The sequence below is a fragment of the Cervus elaphus genome, chromosome 22 (genome assembly GCF_910594005.1).
Source record: "Cervus elaphus chromosome 22, mCerEla1.1, whole genome shotgun sequence".
NCBI lineage: Eukaryota > Metazoa > Chordata > Mammalia > Artiodactyla > Cervidae > Cervus > Cervus elaphus.
In genome coordinates this window covers 14,368,396-14,389,288 of record NC_057836.1, presented here as the reverse complement: position 1 = coordinate 14,389,288, position 20,893 = coordinate 14,368,396, and the positions used below count along the sequence as shown (strand labels likewise).

General features: G+C 44.8%; 1 protein-coding gene across 1 annotated transcript in view; it reads right to left on the bottom strand.

The window, feature by feature from the left end:
- Positions 1-20,893, bottom strand: part of DYRK4 (dual specificity tyrosine phosphorylation regulated kinase 4) — a 44,235-nt gene that overhangs the window by 4,310 nt on the left and 19,032 nt on the right. The window contains exons 5-12 of the mRNA XM_043880791.1: positions 19,703-19,844; positions 18,023-18,186; positions 16,078-16,214; positions 15,221-15,361; positions 12,843-12,981; positions 9,903-9,984; positions 5,438-5,610; positions 3,274-3,334 (exon numbers count right to left, since the gene is read on the bottom strand). Coding sequence (XP_043736726.1) covers positions 3,274-3,334; positions 5,438-5,610; positions 9,903-9,984; positions 12,843-12,981; positions 15,221-15,361; positions 16,078-16,214; positions 18,023-18,186; positions 19,703-19,844 — 1,039 coding nt within the window. The remainder of the gene's footprint in view (positions 1-3,273; positions 3,335-5,437; positions 5,611-9,902; positions 9,985-12,842; positions 12,982-15,220; positions 15,362-16,077; positions 16,215-18,022; positions 18,187-19,702; positions 19,845-20,893) is intronic.

The following is a 20,893-nucleotide window of genomic DNA, read 5'->3' as shown; positions in this document are numbered from 1 at the left end:
AATAATTTTAAAAATTTAAAAGTAAATATGAAATGACAGAAACATTCAGCTCTGAGCAAAAAGGATACTGTCCATTCTTGGCTTATCTCTGCCCCTGCTCCTTCCTTCACTTACCCCAAAATGTGAGAATTTGGGACATCCATGGGGAATAACAAGAAAGTCATTTTAGGAGAAGGAATTTGCTCTTAGAACTCATGTACAAACCACACAAGCAAATTGATTTCATTTCTTTTTTTTTTTTTTACAGTCATGTCAACATTTTGTCCATAATTGCAATGGTCAAACTTGACTGGTGACTTAAGACACAGCTTAGAATGCCTTTCTTGAGCCATTTCCACTGTTTCTAAAGCCCTCACCAAATGTATGATCTGTCGTTGCTGAAAAGAGGCCCTGGAGACAGCTCCAAAGGTGGCCTGCGAACACCTAGTGCAGTGCTTTGCAGGTGAGACCACTCGTTTGGACATCCGCCAGTGAGAGTGTTCAGAAAGATGACCATGTATGCTCACACCTTACAAACATGCATGTAAAAGGGTGGATATATAAACACACACACACACACACACACACAATTGACACATTCCATGGAATTCTCACAACTCAGTGGGGTTCATACAATGAAAGGTACACAGTGAAGTGTTTCCAATTATGCAATCCATGCAATGTGCAGTGTGTCCAACAGAACACCTGCTCTTTTTACTGAATTCCTGGAAAAGCCCACAAATGTGTGTTTGTGTGTATACACACATGGGTATCTCTATGTGTTTATACAGATACAAATGGGCTGGGGATACTGCTTAGGGCAGGAGCCCTGTTTTTGTTGTTGTTTAGTCTCTCAGTGGTGTCTGACTTTGTGACCCTATGGACTGCAGCACACCAGGCTTCCCTGTCCTTCACCATCTTTTGCAATTTCCTCAAACTCACATCCATTGAGTTGGTAATGCCATCCAACCATCTCATCAGATCTCCACTTTCCTTTTGACTGTAGCACCAGGTTCCAACCTTATCCTATGCTGTTTTTTCACAGATGATCAAAGAAGAATCAGACTCACAGGCTTACAACAACACAAACCCTACAGTCATCCTTATGTAACTGCTTTTCTTGTACAAAGTTTTTCCCACCTCTCTCTTCTCCATTACCTCATTATCCTCCCCATCTCCTTCTTGCTGCCTGGACCACCCACATCTCTTGCTATCCTTGAAGCAACATCATTTTGCTGCTAATTAGAGATATTAACCTGGAGTGGCTGGGGCGTTCGAGGACCTGTTGACAGCCTGAGAGATAAGATCTGAAGTCGGCATAGTGTTTTCCAAACTCGCCTCATCTTAAGCTGCTGTGAAAACATACAGATTCCTGACTCCCAACTCAAAGCCACCATATCATAGGAGGATGATGGGAATTAGCACTATTTCCAAGAACCCAGATGATTCTTATAATCAGATAAAGTTTAGGAAGCACAGAAGAAGATGCGGCTCCCAATAAAGTCCTTTCTTGCGTGGGAAGGCAAGATGCATGATGCTGCTACCAAAACCACATCACTCATTCTGAAGCCTGGTGCTGATGGTAAAAGTCAGGTTCTTGATGAACCGGACATGTGTGAGCCTTTGCTATCCTCTTACCAAAATGCCCTCTATTCCCTTCCCTGTGATTCCCCCAAATACAATCTCCTGAGTTCAGGGTTATAGGCTTGAGAGGTGACTCTCCCCACAATGTCTTTGTCAAGCAGGAGGGAACAGCATGTGCCTACTCATCTTTCCCTAAAATCCTTCGACATCCAAAAGGCTGTTAAAAGTGGTGAATGGGAAAAGTATATTTGGGGTCAAACAACCAGTTCTGTCGCCTTGTACATAAGTTACACCAGTGAGTCAGCCAGACCTTCTTTCAAAGAAGGAAGGTCTGCTTTCATCAGACTACTTTCAAAGAAGATCTAGCCTGTGGGCACTTCCCTAAGCAGCTGGGACACCAACACTGACCCTACTCAGAGAGGCAGTCTTTACGCCTCTGGCCATGATTACATGCTGACGTTTAAAAGATGTAACCATTGGGATGGCGCAGGACCAACCAATCAGAGTGGATGACAGCTTTGGCATTGGAGGGGGATCCTGGAGGGCTCTTCCTTGCCAGACCTTAAACTTTTAGTTTCTGGCTTGTGGGCTCCAAGGAGTGCTGGGAGAGATGCCAGAGAACCTGTGGCTGTGGCAGGGGCTCAGGGCCATGGCCTTTTCACCAAATGTTATAGAAACAGACTACATTTTAACCCCCACGTGGCTGAACCAATATGCATGGACTGATCATTGACACAACTGCAGCCTTTTTGTCCAGGAGGATCCCGCAGGGCAGTGTTCTTTTGACTGTGCTATTGATGGGACAAGATGTGTCATTCAGATGGTGGGGAGTCCCTTCAAGGAGCCCCCTTCCCTCACACCTGGCTTCACTCCTCTCGGCTGTCACTAGGGCCGCTGTGGCTTTTGCTCCATGGGAATCCCTTAGGAACGGGATCGTAGCCCTGGGACTGGGTCACCTTCTGGATCAGAGTGGCCCAGAGCCCTGCCTCAGTTGCACCTCATTCATTCACCTGTCTGTCCTGCTCAGCACGACTTGGCTGAAAGGGCAGAGACGCCTAAACTCCAGAGCCTGGGAACTGTGACGGGGGGCAGCCTAGGGGCTGTGGATGAGGCTGAATTCCAGCAATTAGGCAGATATCCTGCACAAAACTGACAAGTCATCGCATATCCACAGCAAAGCTGTTCTGGCAGCCCTTGCTTATTCGTTTTATAGCGAAGTCGCAGTGAACCTGGAACAGTAAGGGACTGGGCAATTAAGAGAATTTCAGCAGGAAAGAATAGGGCTCCATTAATGATGGAATGGAATGATGGAATTTTCCACTGTTCTTGCGAGGACTCTTCTGCTCTTTGATTTCCCTTCATAGTGCATCATGTGAGTGGGCAGGCAAGCTGCGAGGGGAGGTGGGGAGAGTTTATAAAAGAGCATAGAGTTCTAAGCTTTGATGAATCTTCTAAGCAGGAATCTGGTCACTCAGGCACCTGCCAAGACCTCATTCCTGGTATGACTTCCCCACCCACCTCCATCACACACCTGGTACCATTCTCAGCATCTTTTCACTTTTCTGAATGAAACCTCTAAGCACAGCCTGCCCTTTGGGATGGAGCCAGAGGAAGAGCATCGCATGGGGTGTAGGGCATGGAAGGTGTCTTCAAGGGCTAGGGAATCTTATCAGCCACCGTGGTAAAAAGAGAGTCAGACCCAGGACTCACCAAAGAACATCTGTCTCCTGGAGGCCGTCTGGATGAAGCGGGTTGGTGGCAGGCCCAGCACCTGCAATAAGGGCAAAGCGGTAGATTCACCCTCCTAGGGTCACACTTGCCAAGACTGTTGGAACCGGGGGGGACTTGGGCCAAACTGGCTTCTCCAGACAAGGACCTGAGATGTGAAGTTAATAAGGCTTCCCTGGTGGCTCAGCGGTAAAGAATCAGCCTGCCAATGCAGAAGACACAGGTTCGATCTCTGGGTCAAGTAGATTTCCTGGAGGAGGAAATGACAACCCACTCCAATATGCTTGCCTGGGAAATCCCGTGGGCAGAGAAGCCTGGTGGGCTAGAGCTCATGGGGACGCAAAGGGTCAGACAGGACTGAGTGAGTAAACAACAAACAGCAGCATGAAAGGATGACCTCAAGCCAGTGGTGGAGCAGGACCACAGCCGGAGGCTCGACTCCTAATCCAGGGCCGTTCCAGTGTATCCTGAGACTCGATCAGCATTGCCCACGTTACCCTAAACAGGCATTAGCACGAGCCAGGTGCGCACTCGATGTGGCCGCCAGCTCTCACTGCCAGAGCGAGTAAACCAGGGCAGCTCGCACCACCCGTGGACGGGGTGACAGCTGCCAGCTCGGAGCATCAAAGGGAAGGGGAGGAAGAGCGGATGGAGACCACCAGACGGACATCAGGCCACAGGATGACTTCTGAAAAGCAAAGAGCAGCGCCTGCCTGGTCACCTTATCTGCACAGCAGCCTACGGGGCTGCACGGAGAGAAAGCAAGGGTGTCCCCAACAGCCCAGGTTCCTGGCTCTGCCGCCTGGTTCCCAGCCATGTTCCTTCCCTTGTGCTCCTCGGCTTGAGATCAAGAGGAAGCTGAATCAGTTCTGGGGCAGTGGGAACCTCCACTTGGATCTGTTGCCCCCTCCCCAATTCTCCTGGGAACTGGAAGATGATTGGCTCAGGGATGCTTCATTAAATCATCCATCATCAGCCTCAGAAGCCATGGACTCTGGTCACCTCACTTTACAGAGACCCACAGCATGGAAGTGAATTGTCAAAGAGAAAGAGTAGCAGCTTGCAGGTTTACTGATTTCCAGGGTGGTGTTCATCCCACTGTGGCTATCATCATAGCACTAATACCTAAAGCATTTGAATACTCTATTCTTAGTTTCAAGCACGAGATGAATCTCTTTCTTAATTCTCAAAGCTATATGTGTCTCTCCAACCATCTTTAATAAAATCTAGAAAATACAAATTTGGGATGGAAGGATAGATAAACAGGTAGACGTAATAAATTAGCTATACCTTTGTTCACAGTCAAAATATCATTGGGAAAATCCTAAAATGTGAAATTTCTACTTTGGGGGATTACTTTTTCCTGTGCTGTCTAACTTGGCTTCATAGTGAAAAGAAAAATAAAGTGTTAGTCACTCAGTTGCATCTGAATCTTTGCAGCCCCATAGACTGTAGCCCACCAGGTTTCTCTATTGTCTAATTTGGCTTCATAACAAGATGCCTTTAAGTAAGAGAAGAGCAGGCATAATACATGCTTATATGAGAGTCTTGGTAAAACCTTTTCACTGGGAGATATTCTTTCCAGAAAGTTAAGATTATAACTAATGACTGAACAGTATATAGATTTTGTTGGGTGTTGTGTCAGTCTGGTTTTTAGATTCTTTTGAATATACAGGAAAGTTGTTTAGTTGCTAAGTTGTGTCCAACTCTTTTGCGACCCCATGGACTGTAGTCCACCAGGCTCCTCTGTCCATGGGATCCTCCAGGCAAAGAATACTGGAGTGGGTTGCTATTTCTTCCTCCAGGGGATCTTCCCGATCCAGGGATCAAACCTGCATTTCCTGTATCTCCTGTATTGGCAGGAGGAATTTTTTTTTTTACTACTTAGCCACCTGGAAAGCCTGCTATAACAGTCTTATTTTAAACATCATGATATGCTGAAACTTACATCCTTTGCAACTAGTTAAATTTCTGATAAAAATGTTAGATGTCAACTCAAACGTGTACATAATTTCAAAACATCCCGCCCTCCCCTGTTAACAGATGCCGGCCATGGCTCTACAGCGAGCCAGATGCCACCTGGCATCTGAGAACAGAAGTTACCAGCCCCGAGGGTGTCGGCTGGAAGGCAGCCGGGCCCCCTCACCTCCATGATGCAGGCCAGCTGCTCCACCTCGTTCTCCCCGGGGAACAGCGGGTAGCCCGTGTGTAGCTCGGCCATGATGCAGCCCAGGCTCCACATGTCAATGGCCATGTTGTATGGATGGCCCAGGATCACCTCTGGGGATCGGTAGAACCGGCTCTGGACGTAGGTGTAGACTGTGGGGGAGAGAAGAAAGACCTCACATGGAAACCTCCTCCCAGAGCACACTGCCCCCTGTATCTGCAGCACTTACAACTCATCTACTCTTGTTCAGTCGCTCAGTCCTGCAACACATGGATTGCAGCAACCAGGCTCCCTGTCCTTCACCATCTCCTGGAGTCTGCCCAAACTCATGGCCACTGAGTCGGTGATGTCATCCAACCATCTCATCCTCTGTCATCCCCTTCTCTTGTGTCTTCAACCTTTCCCAGCATCAGTATCTTTTTCAGTGAGTTGGCTCTTCAAATCAGGTGGTCAAAGTATTGGAGCGTCAGTTTCAGCATCAGTCTTTCCATTGAATATTCAGGGTTGATTTACTTTAGGATTGACTGGTTTGATCTAACTGTGATCCAAAGGACTCTCAAGAGTCTTCTCCAGCACCACAGTGCGAAAGCATGACTTATGAGTCTATCCCACATCTGTCTCATCACATCATCACAGCAGCCTGATTATCATGAAGGGTTGTTATCCTCAAGTTGTTGACAAAGAGCTCTAAAGAAGGCATTGTTCTAAGGAAGCAAATTTGTCAGGCAAGCTTTTTAAATGATCTCTTGTTGGAGTACAATTGCTTTACAGTGCTGGGATAGTTTCTGCTGCATGGCAAAGTGGAGCAGCTATGATGTTGTTGTTCAGCCGCCCAATCATGTCCAGCTCTTTGAGACCCCATGGACTGCAGCATGCCAGGCCTCTCTGTCCCTCACCATCTCCTGAAGTTTGCCCAACTTTATGTCCGTATGAATCAGCTATACATATACACATACCCCCTCTTGTTTGGATTTCCATCCCATGTAGGGCACCACAGAGCGCTGAGAAGAGTTCCCTGTGCCATACAGTAGGTTCTTGCCAGTTATCTGTTTTACACCTAGTATCAATAGTTTATATGTGTCAATCCCAAACTCCCAATTCATCCCACCGCCTTCCCCCTTACAGTGAAGTAACTCAGAAAGAGACAAAGAAGTATTGTGTATTAACGTGTATATGTGGAATCTAGAAAAATAGTATGGGTGACCTTATTAACAAAGTAGAAACAGAGACACAGATGTAGAGGACAAACGTGGATACCAAGACGAGCTTTTAAAAAACAAAACGTGAGGCAGATGTAAAGCTAAGTTTTCAAACTGTTTGATTAGTCTGGGGAAGACATGCTCTGAAAATATTGCAATTTGGCAAGGGAAGAGGTGTATGAGAACTGAAAAAGTAGCATGCAAAATGCATAATTTTAACATGCATATTCAATATAGTATGTGCACTGTGTTGTATAATGTAAAGTATAGAAAGAAAAGCTTAACAAAAATCTCAGCAGAGGAGGACGTATGAAAGGTAGTACTGTAGGCAGCCTAGATTTTATAGTTGACAAGACTGAGACAAAGGAATGGGACACTACAGTTATTTTGCAAATGCTGTTAATTGGTTACCTAGGTGGGGGCAGGGCAGGGCTTTTGTGTGTGTGTGTGTGTGTGTGTGTGTGTGTGTGTGTGTGTGTGTGTGTGTTCTGGCACGTGTGATCTTAGTTCCATGACCAGGGAACAAACCCAGGCCCCTACAGGCAGGTTCTTAACCTCTGGACCACGGAGGAAGTCCAGTCATCTCTCTATTGTTTGAATTGGTTACAGTAAGGATGTAATAATTTTTGTAATTTAAAACAAAATGAAGATCTAACAAAAATGACTTTTAGACCCTGTCTGCTTCCAAAATGGACTTGAAGCACTTTGCAATCAAAGTACAAATAGACGGGAAAGTAGAGGGGAGGGGTGAGGGTGGGGATGAATGAACTAGCTGAAGGGGATCAAGAAGTACAAATTTAAGTCTGAAAATTTCTGAAATAAATAAGCCACAGGATGTAATATACAGCATATAGAATATAATCAATAATATTGCAATAACTTTTATGGGGACAGATGGTTACTAGACTTCTCACGGTGATCATTTCGTATACATAGGCAACAGTCAAATCAGTATGTTGTACACCTGAATCTAACTTATACAGAAGGTCAACTATACCTCAATGAAAAGTTAATAAGAGAAAAAAGTTAAATCTAATGGATACTCACATGATGCTTACATGTGTCAGACACTGTTCCAAGTGATTTATATGGATTAACTCTTTGAATCCTTATAACTACCCTACAACAGTTATTTTATTTTAGTTGTTTTCAATTGGAGTATAATTCTTTTATAACACTGTGTTAGTTTCTGCTGTACAACGTGAATCAGCCATATGTATACATATATCCCCTCCCTCTTGACCCTCTCTCACTCACCTCCCCCGCCCCACTCCTCCAGGTCATCACAGAGCCCTGGGCTGGGCTCCCTGTGCTATGCAGAAGCTTCCCACTAGCTGTCTATTTTACACATAATAGCGTATATATGTCAGTGATACTCTCCCAATTCGTCCCACCCTCTCCTTCCCCCTGCTGTGTCCACAAGTTTGCCCTCTGCATCTACATCTATATTCCTGCCCTGCAAACAGGTTCATCACTACTGTTTTTCTAGATTCCATGTTTCTGGGTTATTATGTGATATTTGTTTTTCTCTTTCTGACTTACTTCTCTCTGTATGACAGGCTCTGGGTCCATCCACATCACTACAAATGACTCGATTTCGTTCTCTTTATATGGCTGAGTAATATTCCATTGTATACAGGTACCACATCTTCTTTATCCATTCCTCTGTCGATGGACTATTAGGTTGAAGCAGGTATTATTATCATACCCATTTTAAAATGAGGAAACTGAGGCATACAGAGATTCAATAAATTCCCAAGGTCACTCAACGGCAGGTGGCAGAGCTGGGATTTGGACTCAAACAGTTCTAATTGAGCATCCATTCTCTCTACTGTTTTGTGGTTAAAGTAAAGATCAAGGGAAGTCAGAAAACATAAAAGTGGGGAAAAAACACCTGGAAACTGAGGGTAAGATCATTACAAACTCAGTTCTAAGCATTTTGGCAGCCAAGATAAATCTTAAGTAATGGGTTACAGAGAGTTCATCTCCAAGGAGGGTGAGCATATTCTTTCTTTCTGGGAAGAATAATGTTTTCTAGCTGGAATTTATTATGGCTTCCATACATAAACAATAAAGGACTTGCATCTCCAAAAATGGTTTTGGAGAATATTCGGAAACATCCATTTAATAGTCTTTCCTTCAGCTTCAGGGAACTTCCTCTGACTCACCCTGCCCCCATGAAGGCTAGTTCCAAAGCCCCTCTTTCATGTGCCTTAGCTCAGTCCATATATATACTTCTCATCCTTGTACACATCACATTATCTTTTTATCTTCCTCTCCTCCACTGGGCAGTAAGCCTGCAGAGGACAGGAAATGCTCATTTTTGGTTCCTGATACCCTATACAGGAGGAGGGCGTGGCAACCTGCTCCAGTATTCTTGGCAATCCCTATGGACAGAGAAGCCTGGTGGGCTACAGTCCATGGGGTCACAAAGAGCTGGACACGACTGAGGAGACTTAGCACACACACCACATGCCCTAGACAGTGACTGACACACAAGAGATACCCAGCAGACGTTGTGGAATGGATGTGTTCTTGACATCAACAAACCTGGCAAAAGCCAAAGGAAAAGACTCTTGAATCAAGTTCAGTGATAGCTGTAGAAATGAATTGGCCAAAAAGTTCATTCAGGTTTTCAGTAAGATGTTATGGAAAAACAAGAAAGAACTTTTTGGCCAATTCAATACTCTAGGGCAGCTTTCTAGATTCTAGCTTGAAATATATATATACATATATATGTATATGTATTTGTTCTTATGACTATATACATATATATAATAACACATATATATTATTTTATATATATATATAACCTGGAGAATCTAGGGTCATGAACCCCAAACTTTAGAATGGCTGTTTTCTAAAGTACAGCCTCCCAGGTACTGTCCCAGAAATTTCAATTTGGGACAGCTGGGGTCAGCCTTCAGAAGCCGTCAGTTTTCAGAGGCCCAGTGCTCTCTGGACCCCAAAGATAATTTGGATAAAGGTCTTTGGATAATTCCAGAGTCACAGAGTACGAAAGCAGCAAAGCAGCTTTACCGTATTTGAACCACCCTTTGCATTTTACAGATGAAGAAACTTAGGCTCAGAGACGTGAACCAGCTTGGTTCAAAGTCAAACCAGCAACTGTGATGGCTGAGCCCAGAGGAGACCCCAGGTGGTGACCTCGTGTGGGAACTGTTTGTTTCAGGAAAGGAAAGAATCGCAAAGGGGAAATTGGGACAAAGGGGCTGGCCCGGCCCTACCTTTCTGGTGTTCATAACAGCTTGATCCAAAGTCAATGACTTTAACAGAGACTTGGCCTTTCTGGCACAACACTATATTCTCCTAGAGGGAAGACAGACACAGGTCAAGCTTTAACAATGTTGGCCGAGGCACGCTATTTACCTAACTGTCCACCAATCTTCTGGAACCTCCTTCAGGGGGGCTCCCCCCACATCTCCAAAACCATGCCCCACCCCCAGTCTCCCTCCTCTGACTTCTGCTTCCAGGGCCACATCTCTTGTCTGGCCCCATTATTTGCTGCTCTGCAGTATTTATTTTGCATCGATACTGACTCTTGACTGACATAAACGCTGTGACTCCTGAAGATGGTGAGTTTACTTTTATCTCCTTGGTACCTGGTTCTATGCCTTGCTTGCATAAGGCCTTAGAAATATCACTGACCGGGACTTCCCTGGTGGTCCAGTGGTTAAGAATCTGCCTGCCAGTGCAGGGGACACAGGTTCAATCCCTGGAACCGGAAGATTCTGCATGCCGCGCAGCCACTAAACCCACACACCACAACCACTGAGCCCGTGCTCCATGCTTCACAACAAGAGCAGTCACTGCAATGAGAAGCCTGCGCTCACCACAACTAGAGAAAGCCTGTGCAGCAATGAAGACCCAGTGCAGCCAAAAATAATCAATTAATTAAAAGCAAAAGCAAAAGAAAGATCATTGCCTGAATCGGATGCTTCCTTTAAGTGCCCCAGCAACATACTGGTATGACAATCGAGGACCAAAACAGAAACAAAAAATCCCCCATGGTGATTTGATCGGAGTTGGGACCGTTGCGCTGACTTTGCAGAAATTGTGAAGCCAGGTGTTCCAGCAGAATCCTGGATGAGAAGGCAGAGCTCTGGGCTCTCCTCTCAGAGCATGACAGTGGCCCACCTGGGGCTGGAAGGTTAGAGTCCTAATCGTATTTCCAGGGATCTCAATATGAAATGAATCAAGGGATCGGATGCATGAGGCCGTCACAGCTCACTGATACTAACCACTAAGTCCACAGGAATAACTGCCTGATTCTTGAGTCCACACTCACCAAACTCTCCTGCTTGTATGTCAACTTTTCTATTGAGCATGTATATTCCTGTCCACTTGATCTACTTCTCAAGCAAATCGATTCGCTCATATTTCAGCTACCACCTATCCTGTGGGTTCCTTGCTGAGAGTCAGTCCCCTAAGCCCAAAGACCATGGTCCCTTTGGAGGTGCAAAGCTGAGGATTAGGAACTTGGATGTGGAGAATAAATTAGTGTACCACTCTCCTTGTCTGGCTCTACCAGTCAGCCCCAAGAGAACATCTCTATCTTGACAATCCTTAATTAATAGAAGTATCCCAGATCTGGCTCAGTAATAAAGAATCCACCTACCAAGCCAGAGACTCGGGTTCAATCCCTGGGTCAGGAAGATCCCCCGGAGCAGGAAATGGCAACCCACTCTAGTATTTTTGCCTGGAGAATCCCGTGAACAGAGAAGCCAGGTGGCCTATAGTCCATGGGGTCACAATAGAGTCGGACATGACTGAGCAACTGAGCATGCATCCCAGATCTAGCCAATGAGTTATAGTATTTTTAAATAATGTGAAACTTTAATTTGGGGGTGAGGAGAAAGGGATGAGGAAAAATTAAGGCACATACCCATGAACTGTTTTGAAACCAGCTCCTGACCCCAGATCTTCATATCCTTGTACCTTTTCTCTAGTGACCTCTCTGTATTCCTTACAATGGCAATCATTAACTCTCTTTTTTAAAAGAATTGTTTGATGTAGACCATTTTTGAAGTCTTCATTAAATTTGTTACAATGTTGCTTGTTTTATGTTTTGGTTTTTTGCCCCCTCGGCATGTGGGATCCTACCTCCACAACCGAACCCACAGCCTCTGCATTAGAAGGTGAAGTCTTAACCACTGGAGCACCATGGAAGTCCTTTATTAACTCTTTCCAACAAGCAATTGTTAACTGCCCACCATTACTTCCCTGGTGGCTCAGATGGTAAGGAGTCCGCCCGCAAAGCAGGAGACCCGGGTTTGATCCCTGGGTTGGGAAGATCCCCTAGAGGAGGAAACAGCAACCCACTCTAGCATTCTTGCCTGAAAAGTCCCATGGATAGAGGAGCCTAGCAGTCTACAGTCCATGGGGTTGCAAAGAGTCAGACACAACTGAGAAACTTCACTTTCACTTTCATCATTACTATTGCCAGGGACATGTTAGGTCCTGAGAATATATTGAAGAGAAGACATGGTTTCTGACCTTGACCATGGAGAAACTTGCAGTCCAGCAGGGGATATGGATAAAGAAACAATTCCAACACAAAGTGATCAGTGCAGTGACAGAGCTAATATAGAACAGGAGCCAGACATGTGGGGGGTGGGGGGCATCAATATGGAGTAAAAGAAGTCTTTGGAGATTTCCTGTATCCTAGGACCAACTCAGAGTGGGCTTCCCAGGTGGCGCTAGTGGTACAGAATCCACCTGCCAATGCAGGAGACCCAGGAGATGTGGGTTTGATCCCTGGGTGGAGAAGGTCCCCTGCAGAAGGAAATAGCAACCCACTGCAGTATTCTTGCCTGGAGAATCCAATGGACAGAGGGGCCTGGTGGGCTACAGTCCATGGGATCACAAAGAGTCGGACACGACTGAGCACACACAGCACCAACTCAGAGGACAGGGTGGATTTAGGACATCCGCCTCCCTGCTTGACACACGTCTCCGAGTACCCACCCAGGGCTCAGTCATCCAGGTCCCATCTGCCTTGATGACACCACATCGCTCTTCTATGTCCCAGTACCCCTGTTTTGTCCTTGCGGCATCTCACGTGGTTTACACAACCTGCAAGCCCAGTTACCACTGGGGAAGGGTACCAGGCAAACCCTTTCTGAGGGAGGAAACCAGCTGCCTGACAGGACACAGGCTGGACTCACAGGCTTGAGGTCACAGTGAATGATCTTCTCCATGTAGAGCATCTGTAAACACTTCAGGACAGAGAGGGTGAAGCGCCGAACGATGGTGAGACTGAAGCCTTGGAAACTGTTGTTCTTCATCAACTCATACAAGTTGATTCTGGGACAGAGAGAGAGAAAGTGACGTGAAGCAGCGTAGAAAGTATATGATGGCGAGTCTGAACCTGCAACATCAATCCCTTATCACCTGGTTGCCCTCTGGCAGTGGCAAGACCTAGACTAGGAGGTGGGGCTTTCGTGTCCTATAAACTTGACTGTTCCATTGACTAACGGTAGATTCAGGGTGACATTCAAATGTGCTGGCCTCTCGGATGTTTGTTTTTTTACATGCAGGATCCTTTAATCACTTTGCTACACACATGTGTGTGTTAAGAGGTTAGTATATCAAACTTCTGATATATTCACAGTTCTTCAGCCCCTTGAGAGGGATCCAGGGAGCCCTCCAGTTACTCAACCAAGTGACCAACCCTGCCCACACAGAATAAATCTGTCTAAAGATGGCAGCTTCCTGATAGATGAGGGCACAAGGGAGTGGGCGGGCAGGGCCTGAGGGAGGAGCCCTGCCCACCTCAGTGAGCCCGCCTGCCTGGTCCCCCTCCCGCCCTCGGGAAGGGCTGAGGGCGGGCTCCTGCCGGGTGAAACGAATGTAGAATCCCTATGTATAAGGAATCATAGACATATGCACACATATATAAGAATCCTGAGTGTGTGAATGTATATACGCATACATACAGGAATCTTATAACTCTCTCTATATAGAGAGAATATATATAGAATCCTATATATATATATATAGAATATATACAGAATCCTATATATATATAGAATATATACAGAAATCCTATATATATATAGAATATATATAGAATCCTATATATAGAATATATATAGAATCCTATATATATATAGAATATATACAGAATCCTATATATATATAGAATATATACAGAATCCTATATATATATATAGAATATATACAGAATCCTATATATATATAGAATATATACAGAATCCTATATATATATATAATATACAGAATCCTATATATATAGAATATATACAGAATCCTATATATATATAGAATATATACAGAAATCCTATATATATATAGAATATATACAGAATCCTATATATATAGAATATATACAGAATCCTATATATATATAGAATATATACAGAATCCTATATATATATGTAGAATATATATAGAATCCTATATAGAATATATATAGAATCCTATATATATATAGAGAGAGAATCCTATATACATAGAATATATATAGAATCCTATATATATAGAATATATATAGGATCCTATATACATAGACTATATATAGGATCCTATATATAGGATCCTATATATTTGGACTATATATAGAATTCTATATAGAATATATATAGAATCCTATATATATAGACTATATATAGAATCCTATATATATAGACTATATATAGAATACTATATATATATACAGAATATATATAGAATCCTATATATATATATAGAATACTATATAGAATCCTATGTATATACAGAATATATATAGAATCCTATATATATAGAATATATACAGAATCCTATATATGTATATAGAATATATATAGAATTCTATGTATACATAGAATATATATAGAATCCTATGTATATATAGAATATATACAGAATCCTATGTACATATAGAATATATACAGAATCCTATGTATATATAGAATATATATAGAATCCTATGTATATATAGACTATATATAGAATCCTATATAGAGACAGAATATATACAGAATCCTATATATATAGAATATACATAGAATCCTATATATATATAGATACATATAGAATCCTATATATATGTAGAATATATATAGAATCCTATATATATATATAGAATATATATTGAATCCTATAGAATCCTGCTATATTAAGTGAAATACACTGACTTATAAATGTTGAAAGCTAATATAAAGCATTTTAACCAGAAAAGCTTAAGCGTGAGTTGCCAGTTCATGGGTGCTTAGTTGCTAAGTCGTGTCTGACTCTTTGCGACCCCATGGACTATAAGCAGACCACCAGGCTCCTCTGTCCATGGGATTATCCAGGCAAGAATACTGGAGTGGGTTGCCATGCCCTTCTGCAGGGGATTTTCCCCACCCAGGGATTGAACTTGCATCTCCTGCGTCTTCTGCACTGCAGAATGATTCTTTACCCCTAAACAACCAGGGAAGCCCCCCCCCCATTAAATAGTCACATACAGACAAATCTAGTGCTCTGACCTCTAAGGCTCTCTTTCATCACTTATGCAACTTATCAACACAAAGTGAATTAAAGAGAGGAAGCAGCTGACCCCAGGAGTTCAAAGGTGATGCAGAGGTGATTGCGGAAGTAGAAGAAGTCCTTCATGTGCACCACGTTGTAGGTGTTGTCTTTGTCCTTCCGTCTGAGAGCTTCCAGGATCTTCAGCTCCACCAGGGCCTGGTGGTGAAATCTGGAGAGGTTGGGGAGCGGTGGGGAGGGTGGGGGTGGGGACAGAAGACGTGGTGTCGCATCAGCTATAGCAGGTGACCCCCTTCTCAGTCCTTCCATCACCCCCACAGAACAGGAGGTGCTAAACACTCTAGACTCCTGCCTCCTCTCTGCACCATCAAGGAATCGAACAGGTGGAGAGGGAAAGAGGGAAAGAAAAGGAAAAACAGAGAAAGCAGAGACAGGAAGGGTTGGCATCAAGGAGCGGCTGATGTCACACAGAGTGAAGTAAGCCAGAAAGAGAAAAACAAGTATCGTATATTAACACATATATATGCAATCTAGAAAAATTATACTGATGAACCCATCTGCAGGGCAGCGATAGAGACGCAGACTTACAGTACAGACTTGTGGATACAGCGGGGGAAGGAGAGGGTGAGACGAGACAGTAGCATTGAAACATACGCTACCATATGTAAAACAGAGAGCTAGTGGGAAGTTTCTGTATAACAGAAGGAGCTCAACCTGGTGCTCTGTGACAACCTAGAGGGGTGGGATGGGGGGGCAGTGGGAGGGAGGTGCAAGAGGGAGGGGACATGTGTATACATATGGGCAATTCACGTTGCTGTATCACAGAAACTACACACCATTAATTAAAAATAAATTTAAAAAAAAGAAGGGGCCAGAGTCACATGGCTGGCCCTTCCTGCACAGCTGATGCCTTCCACCAAGCCACACCTCTTCTTGTTCCTGATGATTTTCAAGGCCACCAATTCATTGTTTTTATGATCCAAGCACTTGGCCACCTGTCCAAAGGACCCTTTTCCAATCATCTCCAGAACCTCATAGCGGTAGGCGATGTGGTCGTGCAGGACCTGCAGAAGTCAAGTAGGGGTGAGGGAGGAAACCATGGTTTCCAGGTCACTTGGCGTTTGTGCATTTTTTGTAGATATCATCAGTGTGGCGGTGTCATGACTATTCACTTGCATGTCATCATTCACATTGATTGTGTTGGCTTGAGGCCAAGGGCCAGGTCCTATTCATTTCTGATAGCTCCCTCTGTATTTCAGGAGTCCAGCAGGTGCCCAAGCATACAACAGACTCCCAGTAAATAGGTGTTCCATGAACACTTGCTGACAAAATAAATGTGGAAGTACAGCTGTGTTGGGGATGTAGCTATGTGCACTGCATACTGTGCATTTGCTGAAACACAGAGAGGATGGAGATTCTGAGTGTACAGAAAGCACACATCCTTCCTCTGCCCCCTGGTGCTCTAAGATTTGAGATGGAGGAACTGGGTTGCAGTGCATTAACATCCCTGGGGAACTTCCCAGAGACTCTAGACCCTGGTGGGAGGGAGATGAGAGGAAGGAGAAGTTGACAGCCTCTGGCTGAACTTGAGGTAAGGTTTAGAGCAGAGGTTCTTAACCAATGGCCCATAAATAATCCCCCACCCTTGAAATTTTGTATATGTGCAGTCTCTTCTGGGATAATGATTTTATAACTTTTATCAGATTTCCAAAGGGATCCTTGACCTAAAAATGTTGAGAACCAGGGCTCTAGACCAGTAGTCCCCAACCTTTCTGGCACCAGGAACTGGTTTCATGGAAGACAGTTTTACACCGAGGCGGGGGGGAGATGGTTTGGGGATGATTCAAGTGCGTTACATTTATTGTGCACTTTACTTCTATTATTGTTACATCAGCTCCACCTCAGATCATCAGGCATTAATTAGATCCTGGAGGTTGGGGACCCCTGCTCTAGACAGAAGATGTGTGCCAGAAACTAAATCCTTGCTTCTCAAGGTCTGGTCCCGGCATCCCCCGGGAGGTTTTTAGAAAGGTCTCAGGCCCCACCCCAGACCTGCTGGCTAAGAATCTTCATTGGTAATGAGACTCCCAGGTGATCTGTGCACACCAGAAAGCTTGGGAAACACAGCCCTGAATTCAATTAAGAGAATCCACTTCTTTTATAAAGTCATCAGAGATCAATTATGTCTCCTAATCTAAGAGGAAGTGTCCAGAGGAGGAATTTTCCAACAGCCTGCAGGGCTAGCGGACTAAGCATTACCCATCTGGACATCCTCAAGGTAGAGAGGAACACCTTGTAGCCTCCAGACGCCCCCTGCAGACTGGGGAAGAGGCCGCAACCCTGGACACAGAAGACAGGGAGGAGGAGTCTCTGGGACTCACCTTTAGGAAACTGAAGGGAGCACTGTGCACGAAGGGACAGTGGGAAAACGTTTTTTGTCTGTTTGCAGGAAATGACCTCTCTTATAAAATAGAAAAAGGTGCTGCATGGAGTTGTATGGAGGAAACAAAAAAAGGGAATCTTAGAAAGATTAGTCCAAAGTCTGGTCTTCCCAATGGGTCCAGGCAGCACTGGAGAGGAACCTGGGAGAGGGAGGGTTCATCCAGGATGCAAACCTGTCACCTCTAATACTCTTGAAAATCAGTATTCTGTGAACAGAGTGCTTTGTGTACTAATTGCATGTGTTTCCCCATTTTAATACCGAGTATTTCTTTGATTTAGCACCAAATAGAATCCTTCAGGACGCCCAGAGTTCCAGATACATCGGCACCAAATGTTATAATATACCCCACGCTCTCTATCTTTCCAGACTATCTCTTGTCCCGAAGCCCCAAACCCCAAAGCCAGTTTCCACAATCCCCTGCCCCATCACCTTCATGTAGGAGCCATGTTCATCATCGAAACTTGTCTTGCTGAATTTTTCCGGAGCCATGTGGAGCTTCTCGGCTTCCAGACCCAGGAACCACAGCTCTGTGTAGCCCAGGATCTCACTTTGCTCGTAAGAAGACAGCTGCTTCTTAAAAAACTTTAGGGCCTCTGTGTGAAAAATACTGCAGATGTTAGTTAAGGTGTCGTGATGTGAGGATGTACCCAGGTATAGACCAGAGCATCCTTTCCTATTCATGAGCCAGGTGGCTCTTTCCTCAACAAGGTGGCTAAGAACCTCATGAAGGACCGTACATCCTGGATCTCACAGGATCCAAGTGGAACAAGGATGGATGTGTCGAAGTGTGGTAATGATTTCAACCAACCGGGAGGAAAACACCAGAAGGGTGGGGAGGGGGATTTCCTTGGTGGTCCAGCCGTTAAGACCTTGCCTTCCAGTGCTGGGGGTGCAGGTTCTATCCCTGATCAGGCAGCTAAGATCCCACATGCCTCACGGCCAAAAAACCCCAGAACATAAAACAGAAGCAATATGGTCACACATTCAATAAAGACTTACACAAATAAGGAAGCCAAGGGGAGATTTAGTCCCCAAAGAGCTATGGGTGCAGCAGCTTGGGTAGAACATTTCAGGAGTCAGCATAGTGTCAGTTAAGGCAGAACAGTTAAGGCAGAAATCACCCAAGTTCGTCTGGCATTGGGCTACACCAAGTCTATCCTGAGAGAGTTCGCAAACTACGATGCCCTCTAAGGAGCAGGCAGGTGGCATAAATCCGACTTTCAAGTCCAGGAGGTCTTCCCTCTCAAATGTGCAGAAAGCCAGGAGGTCTCAGCCTGGCAAAGGATGTGTATTGTGTATTGTCTGCTATACTGGCCACATTGCCATTGCATCGGGGGCTGGTATCTGGTCCGGGGCAGGCGGGGTGGGATTCAAGTTTTAAGAGAGATGGTGAGGGACTTCCCTGGCATGCTTCCACTGCAGGGGGGATGGGGTTCAATCCCTGGTCACAGAATTCAGATTCCATATGCCAACTGATCCCAAAGCAGATATTAGGTAAAACCAACAACAGCTGAAGTATCAACTACAATGATACAAAGCAACACAAAATTACAGCCACTTGGAAACAAACTCTCTCTCCTAAATCTTGGATCAAGAAAAATCAAATGTGTAATTACAGAATGTTTGGAAGAAAAAAAATATATGAATATTTCATATTAAAGCAATTTGGTGGCATTAAATTGTGTCATATTAAAAAAGAGAGAGAGAGAAACAGTGTTAAGAGCAGGTGAACCAGGACAAGGGATGAGGTGGGGGGGACATCACATTCTTTGACAAACTGCTGAAGAGTCAGAGAAGGAACTTGAGGAGGAAATGAAGACATATGGGAGACCAGGCCTATAGGTGAAGCGCCCACATTACCTCTGCTCTTTGTTCTTAATAAACTCACCCCCTTCTGAAATGTTCTGTGTCTGGGAATTCTTTTCCAACCCTTGCTCGGACTGCCCTGACGTATTCATTTGGCAAAAAAATTGCTGTTTTTCCATAACCTCGTAGAGGAAAACCCGAACAAACTCTTTGGCCAACCCAGTACCATCACAGTAAGTGACGAGGCGCTGATGGACCTCAAAACCGCCCCACACCCACCCCGCCGCTGCCCCAAAGCCACACCTGCCGCTGTCAGAGGCACCTTGTGTTTGGGCTTCTTTGGCGGCTTCTCCTCTGCTTTGGTGTCTTGGGTTTTCACATTCGAAGGGAAGACCGTCTCAGAAGGCTTGAGCTCAGAAGACTTCTGACGGTGAGCTTGATTCTCCTGTTCAGGCAAAGACACTCGCAATCAAGGCCTCTCGGGGGCCACTTCTGGGTGTCCTAAACCATGGGTCTGACCAAGAAGAGCCCTAACCAGCCAGACTCTGCTTTTTCTCTCCAGGGAGAAAAATGGTCATTGCAAGACAGTAGGGGAACTTGCCTGGTGGTCCAGTGGTTAAGAATCTGCCTGCCAACGCAGGGGATGAGGGTTCGATCTCTAGTCTGGGAAGATCCCACATGCTGCAGAGCCTGTGCCCTATAGCCCTGGAGCCACAACTGCTGAAGCCAGTGCAGTCAGAGCCTGTGCCCCACTACAAAAGAAGCCACCACAAGAAGACGGAGCATCACTAGGAAGAGTAGCCCCTGCTGGCCACAGCTGAAAAAACCCTGCACAGCGTTGAAAATCCAGTGCGACTAAAGAATTAATGAATTATAAAGAAAAGACAGTAGGTTTTCACACTCTTTCTCTCAAAAGAAGGATCCATCTGACTCTCCATATTCTTCATGAAACTCCTGTACATTACAGTTTGCAGTGGACCACCCCAGGGACATCTTCCTGCAGGAAGGATGGGAATGGTTCTTTCCTACTGACCTGGAAAAGGCCAGTTCCTAACTAGACAGAGTGACCTGCCCAAGGGCACAAACAGTTGAACATCGGTGCATATAACAGCTCTTTAACTTGGCACTTTCTCACGTGATCTCATTTGGTCCTTACACAAAACAATTAGGGGACACGGAAGGAAAACCAACATTTTGTACTGTTTATACATGCTTCTACCATTAATACACTTGACACTTCACTTTTCAGTGAATCCTCATAACAGTCCTACCATGAGTCTGTTTAATACAGAAAGTCAGTGACTTACTGTTCAAGTTTACATTCATCATAAACATCACATTCATCACTTCTCAGCCTTTTGGCTAAGATCAAGTGTAGTATGGGAGTTTCCTAGGTGGCACAGTGGTAAAGAATCTGGCTGCAATGCAGGAAACTCAGGAGAGGGGGGTTCGATCCCTGGGTCAAGAAGATCACCTGGAGGAGGGCATGGCAAC